The sequence below is a fragment of the Gadus macrocephalus genome, chromosome 15, assembly GCF_031168955.1.
Source record: "Gadus macrocephalus chromosome 15, ASM3116895v1".
Classification (NCBI taxonomy): domain Eukaryota; kingdom Metazoa; phylum Chordata; class Actinopteri; order Gadiformes; family Gadidae; genus Gadus; species Gadus macrocephalus.
In genome coordinates, this window is record NC_082396.1 from 8,141,092 (window position 1) to 8,163,260 (window position 22,169).

Sequence of the window (22,169 nt, forward strand, 5' to 3'; positions counted from 1 at the left end):
TGAGTCTCAAAGTCTCAAAGAGCTTCTTTGAGACTTGTTTCTCCACCTATTTTTTCATGGAAAGTGTTTTTGTACTGTGCTTGCTAATTACTTGAGTTTATTTTACAACGCATCCCTGCCTGCTGCTATTCCTTCTTTCCACACTGCATTTGGGTCCACACCTTACATCAACCGTACCCCTCTCTGTGTTTGCATTTGATAGAAAAGAGGTTGAGTTGAGGCATCAGATTTGAGGGTTCCACTAACACAAATTCAAATAGCATGGGTATGTAGTAACATCAATGTGTGTGTGTGTGTGTGTGTGTGTGTGTGTGTGTGTGTGTGTGTGTGTGTGTGTGTGTGTGTGTGTGTGTGTGTGTGTGTGTGTGTGTGTGTGTGTGTGTGTGTGTGTGTGTGTGTGTGTGTGTGTGTGTGTGTTTGTGCGTGCTGTTTTCTCCATATAGTAAGTGTGGGACTCTGCCTCCTGAGAGCTCCTTCTTCAGCCTCATCTGCAGCACTGGATCCTTCATGGGTAGGCATACCCACACAAACAAATATACCCCCCCCACACACACACACACACACACACACACACACACACACTGTTTCCATAAGAAAGTAAATGTTTCTACAAGAAACTGCACCAACAAGTTTATTTTCTCCCAATTGAATTAGTTGGTTGGCCTAGATACTTCAGTTTCCTTGTCACTCATGTTGGTTTGCGCACCTTTTCAGATAACAGTGGAAAATGTGGCCACAAATTTCCGTCACAAGTAGTGTTCTGGTGTAGGAATCCACTTTTGTTTTTCCTCATCTGACCTACATTTAGTTTAAGTTCAATTTAAACCTCAAAATCGTTTTTGAAATGTTGCGTCCAAATGTATGCTTCATGTAGTAAAGTGCATTCTGTTAAGGACTCAGCTAACATTTCTGTTAAAAGTCCTTCATTGAAGTCTATAAGCTGGCTGACTGCTGGTTTTCAGTCAATGTCTCTGAATAAGCCCAGGGTCTGACACATTCTCTCTGACCTTTTTATATTAACTCCCATGCACACCACAGACGAATGGCCTTTACTCATTCAAATACGACAGATATTGAAGCCCACCCACTGCACTGGAGGCAGCAGCTTGTCAGAATAAGAAGTCCACACTTTCTGGGGGAAAGCATGCAAGGCCTTCCTCGATTGGAAGGAATCTCGAAGAGCCAGGGAAAAAACCCTGCAATACCACCTCAACCCGCTCTGAGATATTTGCTCTGTGTGAACAGGCTGGTCTATACTTTACCTACAAGGTTCCTTGGGCCGAATGGTGCATTCATGGTGCGTAGCGTTGGTGTTGTTTAAGTTGAAATAGGGCGGATGCAGAGTATGATGGATCTCTGGTGCTGCTGGATGCGTTGTGGGTCAGCACTCTGAACATCCCTACCCGACCCAGCACCAGGGAATGTCTCCCAGCAGTGTGTGTGTGTGTGTGTGTGTGTGTGTGTGTGTGTGTGTGTGTGTGTGTGTGTGTGTGTGTGTGTGTGTGTGCGTGCGCGTGCGCGTGTGCGTGTGCGTGCGTGCGCGTGTGCGTGTGCGTGCGTGCGTGCGTGCGTGCGTGCGTGTGTGTGTGTGTGTGCTTGCGCTGTCATCTATTTTTGTCTTGTCTGTCTAGAATAGATTAAACAGGGAGGGGACGAGGACTGTGTCATGATGGGGCCACTTTTGTATATCGACCTGCGTGTCAAAAAGATATAGCACAGGAAATGGCAACTCTATTCTGTTCTCCATTGTTCTGTGTGTGTGTGTGTGTGTGTGTGTGTGTGTGTGTGTGTGTGTGTGTGTGTGTGTGTGTGTGTGTGTGTGTGTGTGTGTGTGTGTGTGTGTGTGTGTGTGTGTGTGTGTGTGTGTGTGTGTGTGTGCATATATCTACCAGTACTTGTTTGCAAAGTGTATGCGTGCATGTCTAGAGTTCAGATTCCATCTGGCCCTTTGGGATCCCCTCAGAACAGCATCGTCAAGATGATCATTAATCACTAATCACGTCAATCATTCAGCGATGTCCGTACGCCCCTGGTGGATTGGTGGGGGGGGATTGGTGAGGGGGTGCTGGGGTCTTTGCGTGTATCAACAGACTTGAGACCAGGTTTTCCCTCCTCTGTAGGCACCCTGTCTGCCGCTCTCTCACTGACACGCTGCTGTTTAGTCAGCTCGACTCGGAGAGGTTAACAAGCCTAAACACCAGAGGCCCACTTTTTGGCCCTCTCATATGCACTCTAACTGCACACTAGAATGCCCTTGAATTCCACAATTTGTGCATTGTGCTTTACACACGAGTGTGAAGACAACATATCTTTTCTCTATCTGCATCGCACTGTGAGAGGAAGCAGTGATGTGTTTGGATTAAAATAGATCCCCTTTGGGAAAAGCATGCTATTTTAACAGAAAACAAGACGGGACATGTAATGATGATAGATATATTATCTTTCAATTCTCACTACTGGTCATTTGTACTTCCTGCTGTCATCAACCTAAAAAAGACATCTTATCTTGTCCTCTGTTCGCAGTGCGTATTTTATCATGCTTGTACCAAATGTACATCAAGTCTTTATGTTTGTCTGTATTTTGATCATAAAGAGGGATGTGACTTGGTGTGCCGATGGTGACCGTCTCGGCGTGGGCCAGCTCTGTGCCTTCTCTCTCGTGACCTTCCTGGTCTTTTAGAGTAAAGTGCTTGACCAACAGGAAGTGAGCTGTCGGGGACCAGCAGGGGATTGGCCTGTTTCTGTCAGTTGTTATTGTCCCTCGAATTGTTATTAATTGAACTCTTATTGCAGTCTTTAAGTTTTCAGTTCAGAAAGCCGACAGAGGGATGTCTTGCTGTGCCCCTATTGACCTACAAGCCCTGTTTCCTAGGAAAACATGAATTTTTTTAGACGTTACGGGAAAGGGCATTCTTGTGATTATACTGCCAATGTTATCAACAGTTCCATCAGGCAGTTTATTTTCCTTTTCCAATGGCCAGCGAGACTGTTGGATGTTCATTTGTAATGAGGACAATCTCTGTTATAGCGACCAGAGGCTCGCTCCGCAGACAGAGAGGAGACAAGGACGGCATAATCTAATACAGATAGCTGAAATCGTTTTCTTCCTCACCCTGGGAAACATTGTTCTGTCCGCACAAATCAAAGTGTGTTTTCCAAATAGGCTGTATCTTCATGCGAGTGACAAATAACTGCGTAAAATGGTTGCTTATCCCTGCGAAAAGGATTCTTGCCATTTGACATGCAGCACGCAAACATGGCTGTGAACCTAAAACAAGTCAGTAATCTAAAAAACTCTTTCATAACATTTTAAATCCATTCACAGAGTCAACATCATGAGCCACCAACTCTATCAAAGCGATCTCAATCAGTCACTGCCAACACGCGATCAGACATCGGAACGTTTTCAATTATGCCAGGGGTGTAGATAAGCTTTCGGGCCCAGAAAGGTCTTGTGAACTGCGTCTGACGGGTCCAGCTCTAAGTGTGGACAGGTTCATCATGGTTCACCCAGGTTCAGAGACGCCAGGCAGTGTGCCAAGGTAGCCACGGAGCGGCTAAAGCTAAAAGCTCTGGTCACGGCAGCAGCAGCCGCAGACAAAGGCTGCCATTGTTTTGCTTTAAACAACTTTCTTGCCCTGCAGTTTGCAGTATGATGCCATGTTGGCAGCACAGGCTCCCCTGGATGCCTGGAGGCCCCTCAACACCCCCCCCCCTTCTGCTCCATACCTCTGAGCTCCTTTAGTCTTTCCCGCTTTTTATTTTCTTGAGGGGGGGGGATCTTGTCAGTGTTCATTAGGCAGGCCCCGTCAGTGTGTGACATGGACAACATAGACTCCCCCCCCCAAAACAATTGAGCGCCAGTCACATCCTATTGGGCCCAATATGGTCCAGTCACTGTACCCCCTTTGTTTGAATTCTTTATCCTGAATCAGGTCGGGGTCCTAGACTCACCCACACGTCCCCCGACCCCCACTTACTACAACTCCCCCCTCCCTCCCTCCCTCCCTCCCCCCTCCCTCCCTCCCTCCCTCCCTCCTTCAACTTCCCGCTTTTCATGAGGAGAAAACTTTCCAGGAAATTCTAAATGGCCTGTTTTTTGTGTGTTTCGAGGCCAGACATGTTATGCACCACTGATTATCCTAGGCATTGCTACACAGGAATCAAAGATATATTGATAAACTATATTACCAACTATACATATATTATATATTCTAATTGTACTAATTTGGTACTATGAGTAAAGAATCTCATGGAATAATGTGTGTTAAACATTTCCAATATATGTTATTGCCTTTCCTTTCCTTATACTACTGATTAACTTCTCTCCCTCTCTATCTGTTTGTCTGTGTTCAATTCAAAGGGCTTTATCGGCACGGGAAACTCAAATCTTCATTTACGTTTAAAAATGTGACATAAGATACACATTTGAATAAAATATTTAAATAGTCAAAAAATGCCTAACACTTGAATAACATAATTAATGTCTCTCTCTCTCTCTCTCTCTCTCTCTCTCTCTCTCTCTCTCTCTCTCTCTCTCTCTCTCTCTCTCTCTCTCTCTCTCTCTCTCTCTCTCTCTCTCTCTCTCTCTCTCTCTCTCTCTCTCTCTCTCTCTCTCTCTTCTCTCTCTCTCTCCCCCTCCCTCTCCCTCTCTCTCTCTCTCTCTCTCTCTCTCTCTCTCTCTCTCTCTCTCTCTCTCTCTCTCTCTCTCTCCTCCCCTCCCTCTCCTCTCTCTCTCTCTCTCTCTCTCTCTCTCTCTCTCTCTCTCTCACAGTGATGGCGATTGTGCTGCTACGCTACGCCCATGTCATAGAGAAGCACCAGAACTCTCTGCTCAACACGGCCAGTCTGTCCACCGGCTGGATCTGCTCCGGCGGCCTCATCATTGTGGGCAACTTCCAGGTACTGATGTCATGGCGTCCTGTTTAATGGGTTGATTGTAAGCCTCCATTACTGCCTCTCTCCTAATTATCTTGTAATTTCCTTTGTTTTCCACACACACGCACACAAACACACACACACACACACACACACACACACACACACACACACACACACACACACACACACACACACACACACACACACACACACACACACACACACACACACACACACAAGCACACATGCACAAAAGCACTTGGAGTCTGCTGTCCCTTGGACGTGGACGCTGTAGTGATTAACTCTGTCCTCTTCGTAGCACCATCCGCGTCCTCTGATGTGAGACATTTAGACTGGGAGGTCAAACACTGACACAGAAGGATTCTCTGTTGCTCTTCTTCGTCCAGGGCAAAAAAATCCCTGCACTGTGTTAAATATTTGGACCATGGGCTGGTTGTTGAGTTATCTTGTGTGTGTTCAGGAGAGGGAAGGGAGAGTAAGCATTTATAGGTAGTAGCAATTCATCATCTGAATTCTTAGAGAAATAACCATGCTTTGTTTTTTCTTGTAGAGCACGACGGTACAACCGTTGCATTGCTAATTGGGATGTTTCCCTCAAATAACAACGTGCTTTTCAAAGTGATCTGTTTCATTTTGCAATGCATTCATCCTCCGTAAAAGTATTTTTTACATTATGCACATTACCTTTAAGCTTCAAACTCTCTACCCAAATGTACAGTTGCGAAGCCTTGGTATATCCAAACCACTGTATTTCACTGCCTATTCCCCATCGAGGGTCATATCTCCATGTGATTCGGTTAATCCCAGGCAACGGCTTCAGCCTCTGGATGTTGTCTGAGCAGCCAGCCACCCAGGGATGACACTTTAAATTGGGTCGTGACAAATCCCCAAATGCAGGGAGGGTGAGACAGGAGTGAGTAAACGGCGTCCTCCTCTGCCCTCACCCTGGTCTCCTACGAGGCCTCTTTGTGGGGGAAAGAGGCGGGGAGGAGGGATGGAACTGGAGGATAGTAGTGTAGTTCTGGAGGACCAGGGGGCGGGGAGGTTACGGAAAACACAGAGGGGAGTGAGTCACCTTCTCCAGGCCATGTGTTGGGGTAGGCTGGGTAAAAGGAGCAGGGCCTCGGTCCGACATGCACACACGCACACGCACGCACGCACACACACACACACACGCACGCACGCACGCACGCACGCACGCACGCACGCACGCACGCACACACACACACCCACACACACACACACACACACACACACACACACACACACAATGACCAGCTCAGTCCAGAGTGGAGCAATGACTAGAAATGTATAACATCGCAAAAACTCTTTGGTAGACAGAGCTGCTTCAGACACAGCTGGGCTCCGAACTCTTGAACTTGAACTTGTTACCATTGAGTCATTAAGCTGACACTTTTATCAAAGGCATCTTAGAGTGAATTCAGATATCGGTCTTAACAGATCAGGTAGGTGTTGGTACGTCTTTATCAAGGATGTTCTACTGGTGGTCAGGAAGGGGAACTAGGGGATCGAACCCAGTACCTTTTTTAGGACTGGGAGTTGAACAGCCTAGTGGCCTGTCCGCTATGGTAGTGGACGACAGATGGGCCGGTGTGCTGCTGGAGGCGGAGCACAGCTGCGTCTGAAGCAAACATTTTGCTCGGCAGCAAGATGGCGACCGAACAGCTGTGGTCAAACCAGAGGGGAGAGACATGAAAGAGGGCACTGGAGTGAACTGTGGGTGTGCTTATGACTCTGTGCTTAATAATGGATATTTTTAGCAGATTTAGATAGAACTACGACCTCTCTACAGCGTTTTTTGGAATGTGAGGACAGGATGATTCAGGTCGCCCTTGTGTTGTTTTAAACAAGCCTGCAGGAGGCATGCTTGTATAGGTTAGGTATCACGCTAACCAGGCACACATCCACACGTCTGGATACACTATTTGGAGGAATGACATTTAAACTGAAATATACCCCAGTTAATGGTTTTGACGGCCTCTTTGGCTCCTCCTTGTGAGACAAGGCTGCATGGAGGAGAGTTTGCGGAGGAGTTGGAAAGAAGGGTTTAATGGACGATTACTACAGCAGGCACAGTACCAAAAGATTGCCATCTTTAAGTTTTTTCTTTCTTCTGAGCCAGTGCCAATCCTAACCCTATTATCTTATTATCCCAGCATTGACTTGGACTTTAAGTCTAATCGGTGAGCCTGCACAGAGAAAGGCAGCCATTGTACTGTGTGTGTTTTTGTCTGTGTGTGTGTGTGTGCGTGCGTGCGTGCGTGCGTGCGTGCGTGCGTGCGTGCGTGCGTGCGTGCGTGCGTGTTCATGTCGAGTTTTTCTTAATTGGTAAATTCAAGGAACCAGTTACTAATTTTGAATGTTCAAAATCTACCAGCAGGGTAAGTGGACTATTGGCTTCAGGATTTGAAAGTCCTTCTCCTGATTACCGTAAAGCAGGCTACAGTCTTTAATCAGCAGCTTGGACTAGATGGTGGGCCCAAGTAAAGTGATTTCTGTCACCCCTGACCCCAAATCAGCCCACTTTTGGGGTTTTCTTTAGGTTTTTGCGGTCGGTACCGCTCCGAGAGATTGGGATCGGGTGGTTAGCGGATCAGAACGTCTCGTTCAAAGGAGCTCTGCGGTCACATGCTCCTGAGCGGTTCTATTGTGTATTGTCTCAGATCACTCGGTGATCTGCAGAACAAGGAGATCTCTCTTTCTCGCGCTCTCTCGGTCTCTCCCGCTCCCCCTCCCTCGCTCTTGCTCTCTCGCTCTCACTCGGTTCCCCTTTTTGTCTGCTGTTCAGTATCTTTTGTGTTTAGTGTTATTATTTCCTCTTGACACTGTCTCAATGCAGGGCCAAAGTCACCTCAGATCCAGGCGCATCTGCCTGTACTGTTTGATCTGCTGCTCTGGCAGCCCTCATGGTCGGGACAGATTTTGTGCAGACCTGGCTCAAATGGTCTGGCATGTCTGGCTGGGGCCAGGGCGCTGTAAAGATAAATACGTAAACAAACTAATTTTAGGAAAAGCGGTCTGGCACTGCCCCCTACTGGCCACAGGTGGTTAGGTCATGTGCATATTATGAACCGGAACCACATTATACCCCTTATAGACTGGGTGTCTTTCTCTACCTCTTCAGTTGATCATCTTTAGGGATCTTTTAGCAATGATCTGATCGAAGTCCCTTTTGATTAAAGCTACTGCTTAATAGTACATTTCAGTGTTGCCTAACCGCTCCTTCCCCTTCCGTCTGCCTCCCCCTCCCCTCCCCAGGTGGACAGTGCCAAGGTGCTCCATTATGTGGGCGCGGGCATGGCCTTCCCCACCAGCATGCTGTTGGTGTGCCTGCAGACGGCTCTGACCTACCGCCTGGCCAAGACCCAGAGGGAGTACGGCGTGGCCCACCTCCGCCTCACCATGTCCCTGCTGGCCTTCGCCGCCCTGGTGCTCAGTATCCTCTTGAAGACATGCACGACGCGCTGACCCCCTTGTCAACCAATCAGAGATCACCCAGGGGTAGTTGGAAAGGAGGGGAAGAGTAATGAGGGATGATCGTTTTCTGATGGGAATTTGTTTTTTTGACGCAGGTCGAATTTATTTTTAAACATTCTAGGCTCTTGTGCATTTTAATAGACGGAACAGGAAAGTAGGTTGAAGAAAATATCGGGATGTAGGGAATCAACAAGTCATGTTGACTAAATGGTTCGTATTTTAGCCACTAGTTAACGCAGGGTGACATTTTACCCCAATGTGGATCAAGCCTTGCATACTGTATCTTTAAAAATTCATATCCGATTCATGTTGTTGAGCTTTAACTATCTCCAGATTTCGCCGTAGGCGCAAAGGAACAGCGTCAAAAATGTGTTGCTTGATTTATCCCAGACGTGGAAATCTGGTTAAGGGAAAAGATGATGCTCTCAGGTCCTCTGTTACCCTCCTTCACCTCGCTCTCCAAGGTGGCATGTTCTTCCTGGAGGAGAGCTTCGTCCTCCAGCACGCGTCGGCCATCTTCGAGTGGGTCTTCTGCGTCATCATCATGCTCTACTATGGCACCTTTGCCTTCGAGTTCGCCGGCATGTCCGGGGAGACCCTGATGGTGCTGGCCAGGGGAGGGGCCCTCGGGCCAGAGGGCCATGCGCACAAGATAGAGGCCCTGCAGGTGGGCCCGCTGCCCCATGCACATCCCCAACCTCACCCGCACGAAAACTTGTCCATGCTGTAGTCTGTAGTCCTACTTTTGAAATTAATTAGTTTGTTTTCTGCCACGCCCATGTGCAAGAGAGAGACGTCCCGGCCAGCGCTACACACGCGCTGTGATTGGAGGAAAGGGGACTAGGGTTTGATGGAACAACCCTGATTTCTCTGCCTCCCCCCCCCCCAGGGAGGGGGTCTCCTGATGCATCGTCTGAGACCTTGGATATTTAGACGTCTCTCAAGTCTCCTGATTTGCACGTTGCTGACTGACGAACCGGAAATGCCTTCTTTGACTATTTTCCATGGTTTTTATTTTTCATTTCTCATTTTTATCTTCTTCTAACCAACCAGGGTAAGTAGAAGTGTATGGTCTTCAATCCTGTCTCAATCACAATTCTATCTCAAACCTGCGTCAAGGGGCCCTTGCGATGGTCCGTTCTGGTTTTGAGTGACCGACTGAAGCTGTTGAGATATGTGACGGTATGCTGAGATGTGTTTAGGTGACTTCTGTAGCTTAACAGGACTGGTTTTAAGGACAGCTGCCAGACAGCTTGCTAGTCCCCAGAGCTCTGGACACAACCGTTCCAACTGTATTACACCGTTCCTCTAACACAGATGCTACGGAAAGGAGTAGGGCGACAAAAAATTATTGTTGGTGTGTAAACCTGTGCCTTGGGCTCTGAAGTCCCTGCTGAGATAATGAGTTTGCTGGATAGTTGACGTCAAGCAGGAGGTCTGTTTGACGTCTGGCTGACTTCTGTTTGACTTTGGGGTTTCAGGCCTGAGTAAAGGCCTGGGTTCGGTCGGTCATCATTCTACAGTTTGAGGAATGGCTCACCGCTGCAGTCCAACAATTGCGTTTCACTCCCTGCCTGACGACCTACTGAAGACCAAAACTCAATACTTGACCCGAACTTGACTTTTTGCCTTCATGATTTGGGAACGCAAGAGAATAGATGTGATGATCTGACATTTTTTTGTTTTCAGCAATGCCACACCAAACCACCAAGTCAGACCTCCTGAAAAGTATTTTTGCAACGTCTGTTGTGTTTTCATACCAGTTTATACTGAGATACAGGGAGGAGGTCTGCAGACCTGAAGGTAGGGACATGTTTACAAGCCATTGCGTCACATTTTGGGCATAACCGACTCCAGCAAGAGGAAAATCACCAGTGTTTGATTGTGTGGATGTCCTACTTCTAAATCCCAGCTCGGCCGACTATAAAGACTATATTAGATCCGAGCATTTACCTTGATGTTTTTTTTTTTTGTTTTCTTTATCGCCAGTTAGAGTTATTATGCCAAACCAAGTGGGTGTAAACATAGACATTCACTGCCTGCGGTTCTGAGAGCTTGTGCCAAATGACTATCTCTGTTGTTCTTCCCACCCTCTGGCAATAGGGGCATTACAAACCATGGCCATTATTATACATTACATGGATCCTGTGTGGTGTCGGAAGACTGGTATCCCTTGAACCATTTCAGTGCCTTAATCTCAGACAGGCTTACAAGGAAGGATTTTATCAACACACGAAGGCATTTACATTTCAAATATATGTATTTATGGTTTTTGTGTATTCGCAGTTGCCCTTGTTGGTACTTATTTTTTTTCCGAGAGGATACAGGAATACAATTTAACGGCCCCTGCCCTTGAAATGCCAATAGTCAATATGCAAGAATCTTTACGTGCGCTTAGCCACCACCTGAATAAATTTGTAAATAACTCGACAGAATATTTAAAATAAATCTTTACAAAACAGAATTATATTTTTTACTTTGTTTCGGTGGAGCTGGTACTCGTCTAAATGTCAGTTTGATTTACAAAACACACAGACAGACTGAACTTAACTTGATACTATGCAGAGTTGTAAGTTTCACTAAAGGGTTAGAAAAACTGAAAAGGCCAGCCTAATAGTGGTTACATAAAACTAAACTACTAAATGTAACAAGATGTAATAACATTTGCAGACAAGCGGTTCCGTTACAGCTATTTTGTTAAACGGTCGATGGATCAGAAAGTTATTTTGTTGTTGTTTGTATATTTTAACATGTAGAAAGTTTGAACTTGTCATGTTTGAACTGTAATCGATCATTTATTACAGTTACACATTCAGTGTCAAGGGATATTGTAAGCCTTGAGCTAAACCTTGATAAATCACTACAGTTACTGAGTTGGTTTTAAGTTTAAAGTTAAGCCATCTAATCAGAATGTGTCTAAATCGCCATGTCGTGTCTTTTCACAACCGTCATTGAAGTATGACGTTGCCTTTTATGATTAGAGGATTTAGCGTTCAACGTTCTTGCAAATATACACCAGAGATTCAGTCTCTGAATCAAGATTCTGGACTGTTTAGCAAGGTGCTCGCACGGACAGGGTTGTGATGGATTTGTGTTTTTTAAAGCATTGAATTTACTTGCTGGCATTTCATTCAAACGACACCAACCAAATGCTTATTATTGTTGATTCATGTTGCTATTGATGTTATCATTATAGTTATAATTAAAATTGTTATTGTATATAACATGTTTATCTGCGTTCCACTGCCGTTATAACAGGAGAGTCTGGTCTCTTTCTCTCGGTTTACTCGCCTACCTTTTAAACTTTGACCTTTGCACTCAGGAAGATATTTGACGTCACTAGCTGTATTCAAGGCTTGGAAGCTAATTCAAGTTTCTTTGTTTATCTGATAGTATTGTTGTTGTTTTTTCCAACTTCAATTTGTTTTTTTATCTGAATGGAATGCGAATGTGACAGGAATGGATGTGTTTCATTGTATTATTGTTGTTGTTTTACATGATGTTTAATTGCTTGTTTTACCTTTTTGGATCCTATAGAGGTGTAATGTCGTTTCTGATACGCCTTGGACATTCCGTGTTTGCTGGTTTGGTTTTTGCTTGTTACACACAACTGTGTTTTGATGTCTGTATGTACTAGTCTGCCTCTGATGCTGATTTAGGATTGGCAGGAGAATTATGTTAAAATAATTAAGATCTGGAGGAAATCTAAACAAATCAAGAGTTTTATCTGAAATGCAACAAAAAAAAGAGAAGCCCTATGTGCCTTACTTTCCTAACTAAAACCAAAGAGTTTCAACTAGTTTATTCTGTTTCAGTTAAAGAACAATGAATGTTAATTTGCCTTCATATTTAACAAATAAAACTGCAAGCAAAGTTCAGAAGAACATTAAATTATCCTACCTTGTGCTTTACATATCCTTTTTTATTTCATATTTTACAGTATAATCAGAAAGAGAAAATAATACTTTCACAGATTTATCTTTAAAATATTGTTCTTTATTGTCGATAATTATATACATTGTTCATTGATCCACCAGCTGTAATGTTTTAAGAAAAGTTAAAAGGTTCAAAGTAAACAGGTCCACGGTCACACATTGACGTGGAGCGAGTGGTTCATACAATCAGCGTTTGTTGACCATCCACAGACATCTGCAGCTTTTGGTTTAAGACTATTAACTCTGCCGTCAGGTGTCCCTAAATCTAACGGGGCAAATCTTTTGCTTTCCTGTCCTATGGCCCATAGCAGAAGCACGTCTGGTTCTACACTGTAGGTATAAAATGTAAGCAGAAGATCGTCCAATCTGGCTTTGCACATGACTGATATGGAAAAAAAAGCAGCAGCAGCAGGACTCCAATCAAAGTCAACCTGTGCCTCCACCTTTACCATGTGGGAGATTTGAGATGTGTACATGTCTCCAATGCTTAAGACTTCTCAGCACCAATTATAGCAATCACAGAAGATTAAGTCACAGTTTAAGTACAAACGATCCATAGATAAAACAAGTGTTTCTTATCAGAGAATTGTAACAGTGGGACCCCATGTTTGTCTAACAATGTCATGTGGGAAGCCCTGGCATGGAAACTAATGCATCATAATTCATATGTCGGGGGGGGGGGGGGGAGATCATTTGAATAGCAAGAAACTGTTGAAACATAAGTTTGAATCGTTATTACATTGTTTGGTTTAGTAACGAACACAAACAGACTTCTCGACTAAGTGACCTACTGTTGTTATTTGTATCTTAAATAAAATCGTTTTTCATACAGAGTCAAGTCTCTTAAGTAAATTCAATAACACATGAGCTATTTTAAGACAACCATCAAGCCCACAGATGAGTGGTTTGAAAAGCACCATTTAGAGATCAAAAGGATTGTTTGCACTACATTTCAGAATTCAAAGGGGATATTCTCTGCTTTGGGGTTATGTTTGCATTTTTTATATTTAACAGTTATTACTGTAGAAGGACTCTGGCTTGTGGTGGCACAATATTGAGTAATGAATGCACACACAGTTGCATGAGTCGGGAAAATTTGCTTTGTCTCGGCTTAACCTGATTGTCTTTTGAGTACGTCAAATATTATGCAGATGGAATCCAAACCCTGACACAAGATTAAAGCACCGCTACAGCTTACGATACTTCCCTGCATATAAATACATTACTGCTTTTCAGTGACCATAAGAGAAATGGTTTGACAAAAGGCACAAATCTACAAGTGTTACCTGAGTTTGAAAAACCGTCCCAAAAAGAGTTAAAATGATCATAAGATGACTGTTATTATTACATTTACTTTCTTTTGTGTACTCCTCTGTGTAACTTATGTGGTGCTGTCTCTCAATATTTAGACCTCGCTTTTGAATGGATAGCCTTCATCCTCCTCCTCAGATACACATCTCCCCCACTCCTTTCTCTTGCTAAAGTGGTCTTGTTTTGGTGGAGCGAACCTCAGCTCGAAAATCTAAAACCTAAAACTATATCCCTAACATTGGCCGCATGTATTCTCGTGAAGATACACCATATCGATTGTAGGAAGTGGGGGGGCACTAAGACTAAATGATTAGTCCTTTGTGGCTGTAGTCCGTAAGAAGGTGTGGTTGTGGTTGTGTTCCAGGCAGGTGTTGGGGATGTTTATTGGATCAGCTCCTTCGGCATCTCCCATGTGAACTCTGGGCGGCCAAAGTGGCCGTAGGAGGCTGTCTGCTGGTAGATGGGCCTCTTCAGGTTAAGCTCCCTGCCAGACACACACATAATGGAGTTTGAGTTTGCTGACGCATGACAGAAAGGCCTTGTTGTACTGGTTATGATGTTTGGCTCTCAGAAAAAGGTTGTTAATTCAAACCGCAATGCCTTCAGATGGCCTATCTGTATCAAAACACGTAACCTGTACCTCCTTATTAATAACATATGGCGTATGACGTTATTTACCTGACAATGACACCTGGCCGCAAGTCAAAGTTCTTGTTGACGATGCGCAGCAGTTCTCCCTCTGACTTCTCGGAAGAGCCGTATGTGAACAGGGAGATGGAGAGGGGGTGGGCCACGCCAATGGCATAGGACACCTGGAAGACAAGGCACAGCTAGGTTTAACCACCACAACTAACTTGCCTTGAACATTGTTACTTTCGGTTGATTTGTTTATTAAAGGATCCCCCCGGAATACAATGTAGCCAGCTAGTCAGCTAGTGTATTAATTTGCCCTCCCATCCCACACGCTCCTTCTCCATTTTTTGGTCAACCCATTGTCCTATTTACATATAATTTGCATATCAGACCTTGATAGGCTCAATTCCCCCCCCCCCCCCCCCCCCCCCCATACCTACTCCAACCCAGACTACAGTTGGTTTAACAAGCAGGCATAGTCTGATCTGATTTTTACAATTATTAGTATGTCACCTGCCAAGTCACAAATGCTGATTGTAGGTGCACGTCTAAATGGCATGCGTCAATTAAGAATGTGTTTCCTCATAACATATAATGATGTGTGTTGAGATGACGGGGATTGAAACATGTTTCCTTCCATCCATTACAGGTGGTGGTGGTGGTGGTGGTGGTGGTGGTGGTGGTGGTGGAGTCAAAGTGAAGTAGACAGCGGTGAACTGATGGGTACAGAAGGATCCTCACCTGGACCAGCACTCTCCGGCACAGCTTGGCCTTCACCAGGGACTTGGCCACCCAGCGGGCGGCGTAGGCCGCCGAGCGGTCCACCTTGGAGAAGTCCTTCCCTGAGAAGGCTCCACCGCCGTGCGCGCCCCACCCGCCGTACGTGTCCACGATGATCTTCCTGCCCGTCACCCCGGCATCGCCCTGCGCAGAAAAGGCAGTTATATTACCGGTAGATATCAATTATTTGTTAATGGATTATTTCATCATTGTCACTGTCGTCCTCGTCATCATAGCGGCAGTTGCATGATATTGCCGATATTCATCTCTGGTTTGAAAAAATATGTTTTAGCGCTATGAAATAAAATGTATTTGATCTCGTGTGGCAGTTAAAAGTGGAAGAGTGTGATCAAAGACAAAGCATCCTGTGTTTGTGTGTCTCCGTGTGTGCGTCTGGTCTCACCTGAGGCCCTCCGATCACGAAGCGACCGCTTGGCTGCAGGTGGTAGATGGTCTGCTCATCCAGATACTTAGCAGGGACCACTGCTTTGATCACCTGCAGGAAACGACACGCAGGTTTACTTCCCAACTCACAACGCATGATGATGTGTGTTGAGACGTCAGGGGACTTAAACATGTTTCCTTCCGTCTACACTACAGTTGCAATCCGTCCATATCCTATCCAGTCGGTGCTGTTTCTCATCTCATGTTTGGTAAATGCTGTTTAGAATTCATTTGCAATCTTTTATTCTTTGGACCAAATTACTAATTCCAATCATATTATTGTAGTTGTGAAGCACACTATGTGTAAATGTATAGAAATGTGAGCCTTGGTCCTGTGTCGAACCAACAAGCTCATAGATCAACTCTGTCTGGTATTCAATGTGTATATCAATGTGTAACCTTCAGAATGGCTGCAGATTACATTTTGGCCTTGTGAAGACTTTAACACCAACTTGAATAACCCTAACTTAACACACCACACTGTAAGCCCAGACATTCCACAGGCTAACAGATGGACAGACAGACGCACAGACAGTCAATCAGTACGGACAGAAATATAAACAGAAAGACTGACAGACAGGTCGACAGACTGTCCGGACAGACATACAGAGAGACAGAGAGACAAACCGGACCGACTGAGTGTCAATCAATCAGTCAGACAGAAGAGACAGTTCAGATGGATAGGATGACAGACAGTATAGGAGAACAAATAACACAGACAAACAGATGGACAGACGTGTACCTTCTCTTTGAGCATGGCTTTCTGCTCCTCCAGGGAGATGTAGTCATCGTGCTGGACGGAGATGACCACGGTGTGGACCCTTATGGGGATGACCGCGCCGCCCTGCTGTTCGTAGTGCACTGTCACCTGGTGGAGGGGAGGACCAATGAGAAGCCATGAGTTAACATCAGCTGTTCATACGCTCATTCCCCTGAGCTTCATTCATCTGGACATGTGATGTGATGGGGACAAAGATAAGGGCTGATAAAGGCGCACTGACTACACTCTGAATTTATTTGACTATGTGTATTGTTTATGGTTACATAGCCAGTTTTAAATTAACACGGTTTTTGGCCAAATATTGTAACGTGCAGATTGGCAAAGTTTCATCAATTGAAATGTTTACATCCAAACTACCAAACTGCAAAAAACAAAAACTTAGTTGACCCCCCCCCCCCCCCACCCCAACCTTGGAGGGTAGAACCAAAATACTTGATTCATAATTGCTTGCACATATATGTATGTGTGCGTGTGAGTGTGAATTTGTGTGTGCCTGTATGCTTGGGTGTGTGTATGTGCCTGCATGTGTATGTATAGGTGTGTGTGGAGAGGCGGGGTGTTGGGGTGATAAACAAGACTGCAGCTGTCACTCCTGCTGCAATCCACACCCCATGGACAGAAGCAATACACAGGGTCACCAACACGATGGACCACAACTGAAAAATAATTGCTGCTGTATGAATTTCTGTTTTTACGCGGTCACCAGACTTTCACTCATTGACAAGTTTGTTGTGTCTTAGTGGCCGGTCAGTGGGTCAACAGGTTCATGAATCACTGTACCCCCCCCCCCCCAAACCTACTCCAACTCAGACTACAGTTGGTTTAACAAGCAGGCATTAATAGTCTGATCCGATTATTACAATTATTTGTATGCCATTAAATAAAGGCGCCCTGGTGGATTTGAGGATTAAACTAAATTCCTTCAGTTCTTTGTTTTCATTTTTAGTATTTGCTCCCTGCACGCGCTCCAATGTCCAACTAGACGGACTGATACACTGACCCTACATGCCCACTGCACCGTCAGTCAACGGACGTGGGAAGGCGTTGCTGACTGATGGGGGAGTAGTCTGTGCAGAGGCATCCGTCAGCCAATCAAATCGCTTCGCCGGGTTCTTCCCGCTTCTTCCTGCTTGTTGCGATGCAAGATGACCCGCTTTCCTGCTTTCCAGTATCGTCAGAGCCCGAGTCGCGTCACAGTGCTTACATTTGCATACGCGATCTGATTGGATGACGGATCCGTCGCTGCCGAAAAAGTTGAACATTTTTCAACTTCTTGACGGAGCCGAAGGCTCCAACGGAACGGACGGATCCACAATGCATTGCGCGTCCGTCCCCATTCAAAGTCAATGGGGATCAGTCAACGGACGGAGGTAGTGGGCACGAGGCGTGAGTCCCTCTATGTAACTACCGGAGGGCCCGCATGCGTCACCGGGGGCCACAATCAAAGGCTGCCGCTGAATCTTATCCAAGTTCTGTCATCAGTTTTTCAAGGAAACGCAAACAAAACACAACGCACGCCAAATTGACCCACTCTCATGTTGGTTTAAGATTCCCACCTGTGTTTTAGAGTCGGGACGCAGCCAGGGAAGGGTGCCGTCGCGTCTGAGCTCAGCCATCTTGGAGTTGAGCTTGTGGGCCAGGACGATGGTGAGCGGCATGCACTCCTCCGTCTCGTCGGTGGCGTAGCCGAACATCAGGCCCTGACGGAGACGGAGACCGAGGGAGGGGTTATTTCTGTTGAACTCTCTAGATCGCCGTGTTAAGTATCAGGGTGTCGGGAGAGTGATTTCATGTGCTTGTCAGACACGGCCTGAGCAGGTTTGGGATACACATCTTGCTTCAGTTGGTAGACATTTGAGGATGGCACCCAGTACCTTTCCGCTTTGAGTCCACCCCCACTTTCAACTATTTAGATATCCCAACCCCCAACACGATGTTGATTTATTCGTAATATTAAACAATTTGACCTTATTTGTAACACCTTTTTCTGGGGAACAAAGAGCTTTACAAGAAGAAAGACAATCCCAAAACAAAGTGAACCAGAATAGGTAGTAACTAAAAAGCGTTTGGGCACTGGGGTAGTATGAGGGAGGTAGGGCATTAAGACCAGAGGCCGCGTTGAAGAGAACTGCAATCCAACTGTTTCACGGGGCCTGCGCCTCAGCGCTACGAGACGGCTCCGTGGTCACTATAGCTCTTACCTGGTCTCCGGCGCCGATGTCCTCCTCCTGTCTGTCGATGTGGACGCCCTGGGCGATGTCGGGGCTCTGCTGCTCCAGAGCCACCAGCACATTGCACGTCTTGTAGTCGAAACCTGCGCAGGACCGAAAGGACCAAGGGGGAGAAGGGAGAGAGTGAATGTGAGAGACAGGAGAATGAAGAAGATTTACAGAATTAAGTCTTATGGACATCCTGTAATGTGTATGTTGGGAATCACCGTGAGAGCTACGACTGGAGAAGAGCTTTTACTTACAGTATTTTACATTTCCCAGAATGGGATTAACCTTTTGTATTCTATGAACTGTCAAGTCGTTTATCTAAAGCGATTTACATAGAATTTGTGCATGCATTTCAGATTGAGAACCAAGCTAGGAGTGAGGGACTTGTTGCTTTAGGATGCCTAATGGTTAGGAGGTGGACGTTGGGGAATCGAACCCCTGTGCCCTATGATCTGGTGGCGAACACCCCCCCGATCCGACCCACTCTCCTTCCCCCTGTGTTTTCCATTCCTCCACCCCCGATGTGGTTCATCCTCGTGGTCTCTTTCTCCTCACCCTTGTCGGAGTTGTCGTAGCCGATGTGCCGGATGGTCTCCCTGACAACCTTCTGGTAGTCCACATGGGCCCGGGAAGTGATCTCTCCACACAGCAACACCATGCCGGTCTTACACACCGTCTCTGTCGGGGGGGGGACGGACGAACGACATCCAATCACGCTATTTAGTTATTCATTAAGTGGACACTTTAATCCAAAGGAATTTACAGTAACCTTTTTTACCGTGCATACATTTTTCAATACATTTGTTTGCATAAAAGGTAGGGAGCTGGGGGCATCTTTCTCAAGATGTCTACAGGGAGACTGTGGCCTTTAGGAGTTTAAATCCAGGAGCTTTCAGCTGAGCTTTAAACAGCCCAAACAGCCACCACCAATTGACTATCTATAGCATCACTCAGACCGTCAGGAGTCAGTTTCTCAGTTGCCGGGATCTGCAGGCCTTGCGATGCAATGACATTATGTGACATAGAGATGTATGGATTGTTGTTTGACACCGACATGTTAAATGGTTTGAGCTCAGAAAGGCTTTATCTTGCAAGTATCCAAAGGTTGATATCAGAACACAAAAAATAGTATGAACAACCTCTGTGGGTGAGTTTTGTTCAGCTCCGTAGTATTCCTCACTTTTGCAAATGTGTACTTCATTTCTTACCACAGGCTACTTTTGCATCAGGGTCCTGCATCAGATGGGCGTCCAGGACAGCGTCACTGATTTGGTCACAGATTTTATCTGTGGACATGAGAAATATGAAAGAGATCCATTGATATAAGTGAACCAAATGCCACCATTTGTAAAGACCGAGAGCTGTTTAGACGCAGTAAGCCCATCGTACAATGGGACTTAACAACAAGTATGAATGCAGGTTTGACTGGTAAATCCAGCCTATAATGCTGGATTGGACCCATTTTGATCTGAAAACGATGTTGGTATGTTTATGCGCGTTTATGCGCTGCATTCGTGTTGATGGATTTCAGCCCTGGGGTAATTTTAGACTTCTTTCCAGGTTCTATTGTTGTATTTTGTGTGCCTGTGTGATGGGGGGCACTGGGTCAATGCTTAACCCCTCCATTCATCGCTCTATCTATTTCATTCTCTCGCTCTCTCTCTCTCTCTCTTTGTGTGTCTCTCTCTCTGTCTGTCTGTCCCTGCTGAAGCAAGGCAGCGTGCAGGTTACATCAGAAACAACATGCCCTCCTGCCTTTGCCCTGTAGTACTTCACAGTACAAACACTGAATATGTATTTATTTTTTTACCCGTCCCCAATAGTGGGAAGAGAGAGGTCAGGGGCCTTTATCGGTTTTAATCGGGCTCCGTAGGTTAGTGGGCCTCCCACCAAGGGCATGCTGACCACAGGGCTACCTATCTTCAAACCTTCCACACTGTTGGGGGGGCGGGGGGGGGGGGGGGGGGGAGGATTTTGGATAATCTGGATGCATGATCTCATAGAACAATGCACAATGAAAAAATGATAAAGTATTCACAAAAGTATGCAATAAATTGGCCTTAAGAAAAAATATATAATAATACGAAAAATGCATTATAATGGGATTATTGCAGGTCAAGCCAATGCCTCATATCTTGGAAGATAGTATATGTGTTGGTGTTTTAAAAACAAGTCAAGTACAAGAGTACACAGTCAGTCTGTCAGATATCCAGTTGGAAATCCAAAGCTTGTGTCTAAGTGCCTATTTGATACAAGTTTAGCAAATGTTCAACTTTCGTGAATGGGATTGTGTACGATGACACACTCTTTCGGGGATGTCGCAAAACACAGATGGCATAGGGCAGGCTGCATTTGAAGTGTTCTGATTAGTTAAAAAGCGCCTCAGTGTGCAGTGACTGCCAGTGCAGGCTGTAATACAGAATTACAAACAGCTAGTAAGTTGACACTACATCAGTTCATCCCACACTAAAATAACAAAGACTTTTATCAAACTCCCTTGTTCTAATTCTGTTAGGTTTGTTTGGATCCAACAGCTGTTGGAAGGGGGTGTACACAGAAGGACAGCTGTATTGGGGAGACCCTAGTTTTGAGTTCCTTGCACATTTATTGCTAACTTGTGCAACCCCACACCACCTTCCAACCTCATAGGGCACAGCTGCCCGCGAGTAAGTTTGGACGTAGTACACACACACACACACACACACACACACACACACACACACACACACACACACAGACACACACACACACACAGACACACACAGACACACACAGACACACACACACACACACACACACACACACACACACACACACACACACACTCATAGTTCACACACAAACACACACATGCGTCTCAAACAGTTGCGTCTCCATCAATGGAATACCATTCAAGTCATTCAATGATGAGAAACCCATTCAAATATTTTACCTGTATTATATTTAACTTTTTGGTTTGTAAATATAATATAAATGCTACTGCAATCTGAGCGGAACAGTGGGACAATCCAAACCTATTTGTATACAATGCAATGGCATAGGGCAACATTTTAAGATATTATGTCAATCATTGCTTGTTTTGCACAAATGGGTAAGTGTTACCAGTTTCATGTCAATTCATTATGTATAATACCAGGCATAAACACAACAAGGAACCCTGAAGAGACAGAGATTAAAATCTCAGGTATGTCACCTGGATGTCCTTCCCCTACGGACTCCGACGTGAACATGAAGGACCCATCTTCCAGAAGATCACTCATGTTGTCTCAGCTTCACCGGGTTCTCAAAGCACACAGCTTTTTAAAAAAAAAAAAAACACTCAAAGTCTCCCAGCAAGAAGGTCCGGTAGAAAGGAGCAGAGCAGGACCAGAGCTTCCCTTGTATTCCTGCAGGTAATCTTGAATGGGGGCCGGAGAGAGAGAGAGAGGGAGAGAGAGAGAGAGAGAGAGAGAGAGGAGAACTAGAGAGAGGGAGAGTGGTGATAGAGATACAAACAGCATAGGGGAAGAGCTCAAGTGCTGCTACCAATGCAGAGCCTGGTGCACATCATCCTATATATGGCCAGGAGAAAACACATACACACACGTGCCCCCATGCACACACAGACCCACACACACAAACACACACACACACACACACACACACACACACACACACACACACACA

At 45.5% G+C, this 22,169-nt stretch overlaps 2 protein-coding genes across 3 annotated transcripts in view; one reads left to right on the forward strand and one right to left on the reverse strand.

The window, feature by feature from the left end:
* The window catches only part of zgc:154058 (Transmembrane protein 150A-like), a 23,512-nt gene extending 9,892 nt beyond the window's left edge, over positions 1-13,620 (forward strand). Inside the window, exons 5-10 of the mRNA XM_060073253.1 lie at positions 444-511; positions 4,775-4,902; positions 8,182-8,359; positions 8,865-9,786; positions 9,882-13,003; positions 13,059-13,620. Of these exons, the coding sequence (XP_059929236.1) occupies positions 444-511; positions 4,775-4,902; positions 8,182-8,359; positions 8,865-9,130 (640 nt within the window). The 3' untranslated portion in view covers positions 9,131-9,786; positions 9,882-13,003; positions 13,059-13,620. The remainder of the gene's footprint in view (positions 1-443; positions 512-4,774; positions 4,903-8,181; positions 8,360-8,864; positions 9,787-9,881; positions 13,004-13,058) is intronic.
* Positions 13,621-13,693: 73 nt separating this feature from the next.
* On the reverse strand, positions 13,694-22,156 carry mat1a (methionine adenosyltransferase 1A). 2 transcript variants are annotated; one of them, XM_060073251.1, is made up of 10 exons: positions 21,697-22,147; positions 19,712-19,789; positions 19,059-19,181; positions 18,486-18,598; positions 17,841-17,984; positions 16,246-16,371; positions 15,463-15,555; positions 15,021-15,203; positions 14,325-14,458; positions 13,694-14,130 (listed from the first exon to the last, which is right to left on the reverse strand). In XM_060073251.1, exons 1-10 carry the CDS (start codon positions 21,761-21,763, stop codon positions 14,028-14,030), a joined length of 1,164 nt encoding a protein of 387 aa, XP_059929234.1. In that variant the 5' UTR covers positions 21,764-22,147; the 3' UTR covers positions 13,694-14,027. The 2 variants fall into 2 exon arrangements, with proteins under 2 accessions (XP_059929234.1, XP_059929235.1); XM_060073252.1 differs by lacking the exon at positions 13,694-14,130 and having other exon boundaries at positions 14,319-14,458; positions 21,697-22,156.
* Positions 22,157-22,169: the final 13 nt, after the last annotated feature.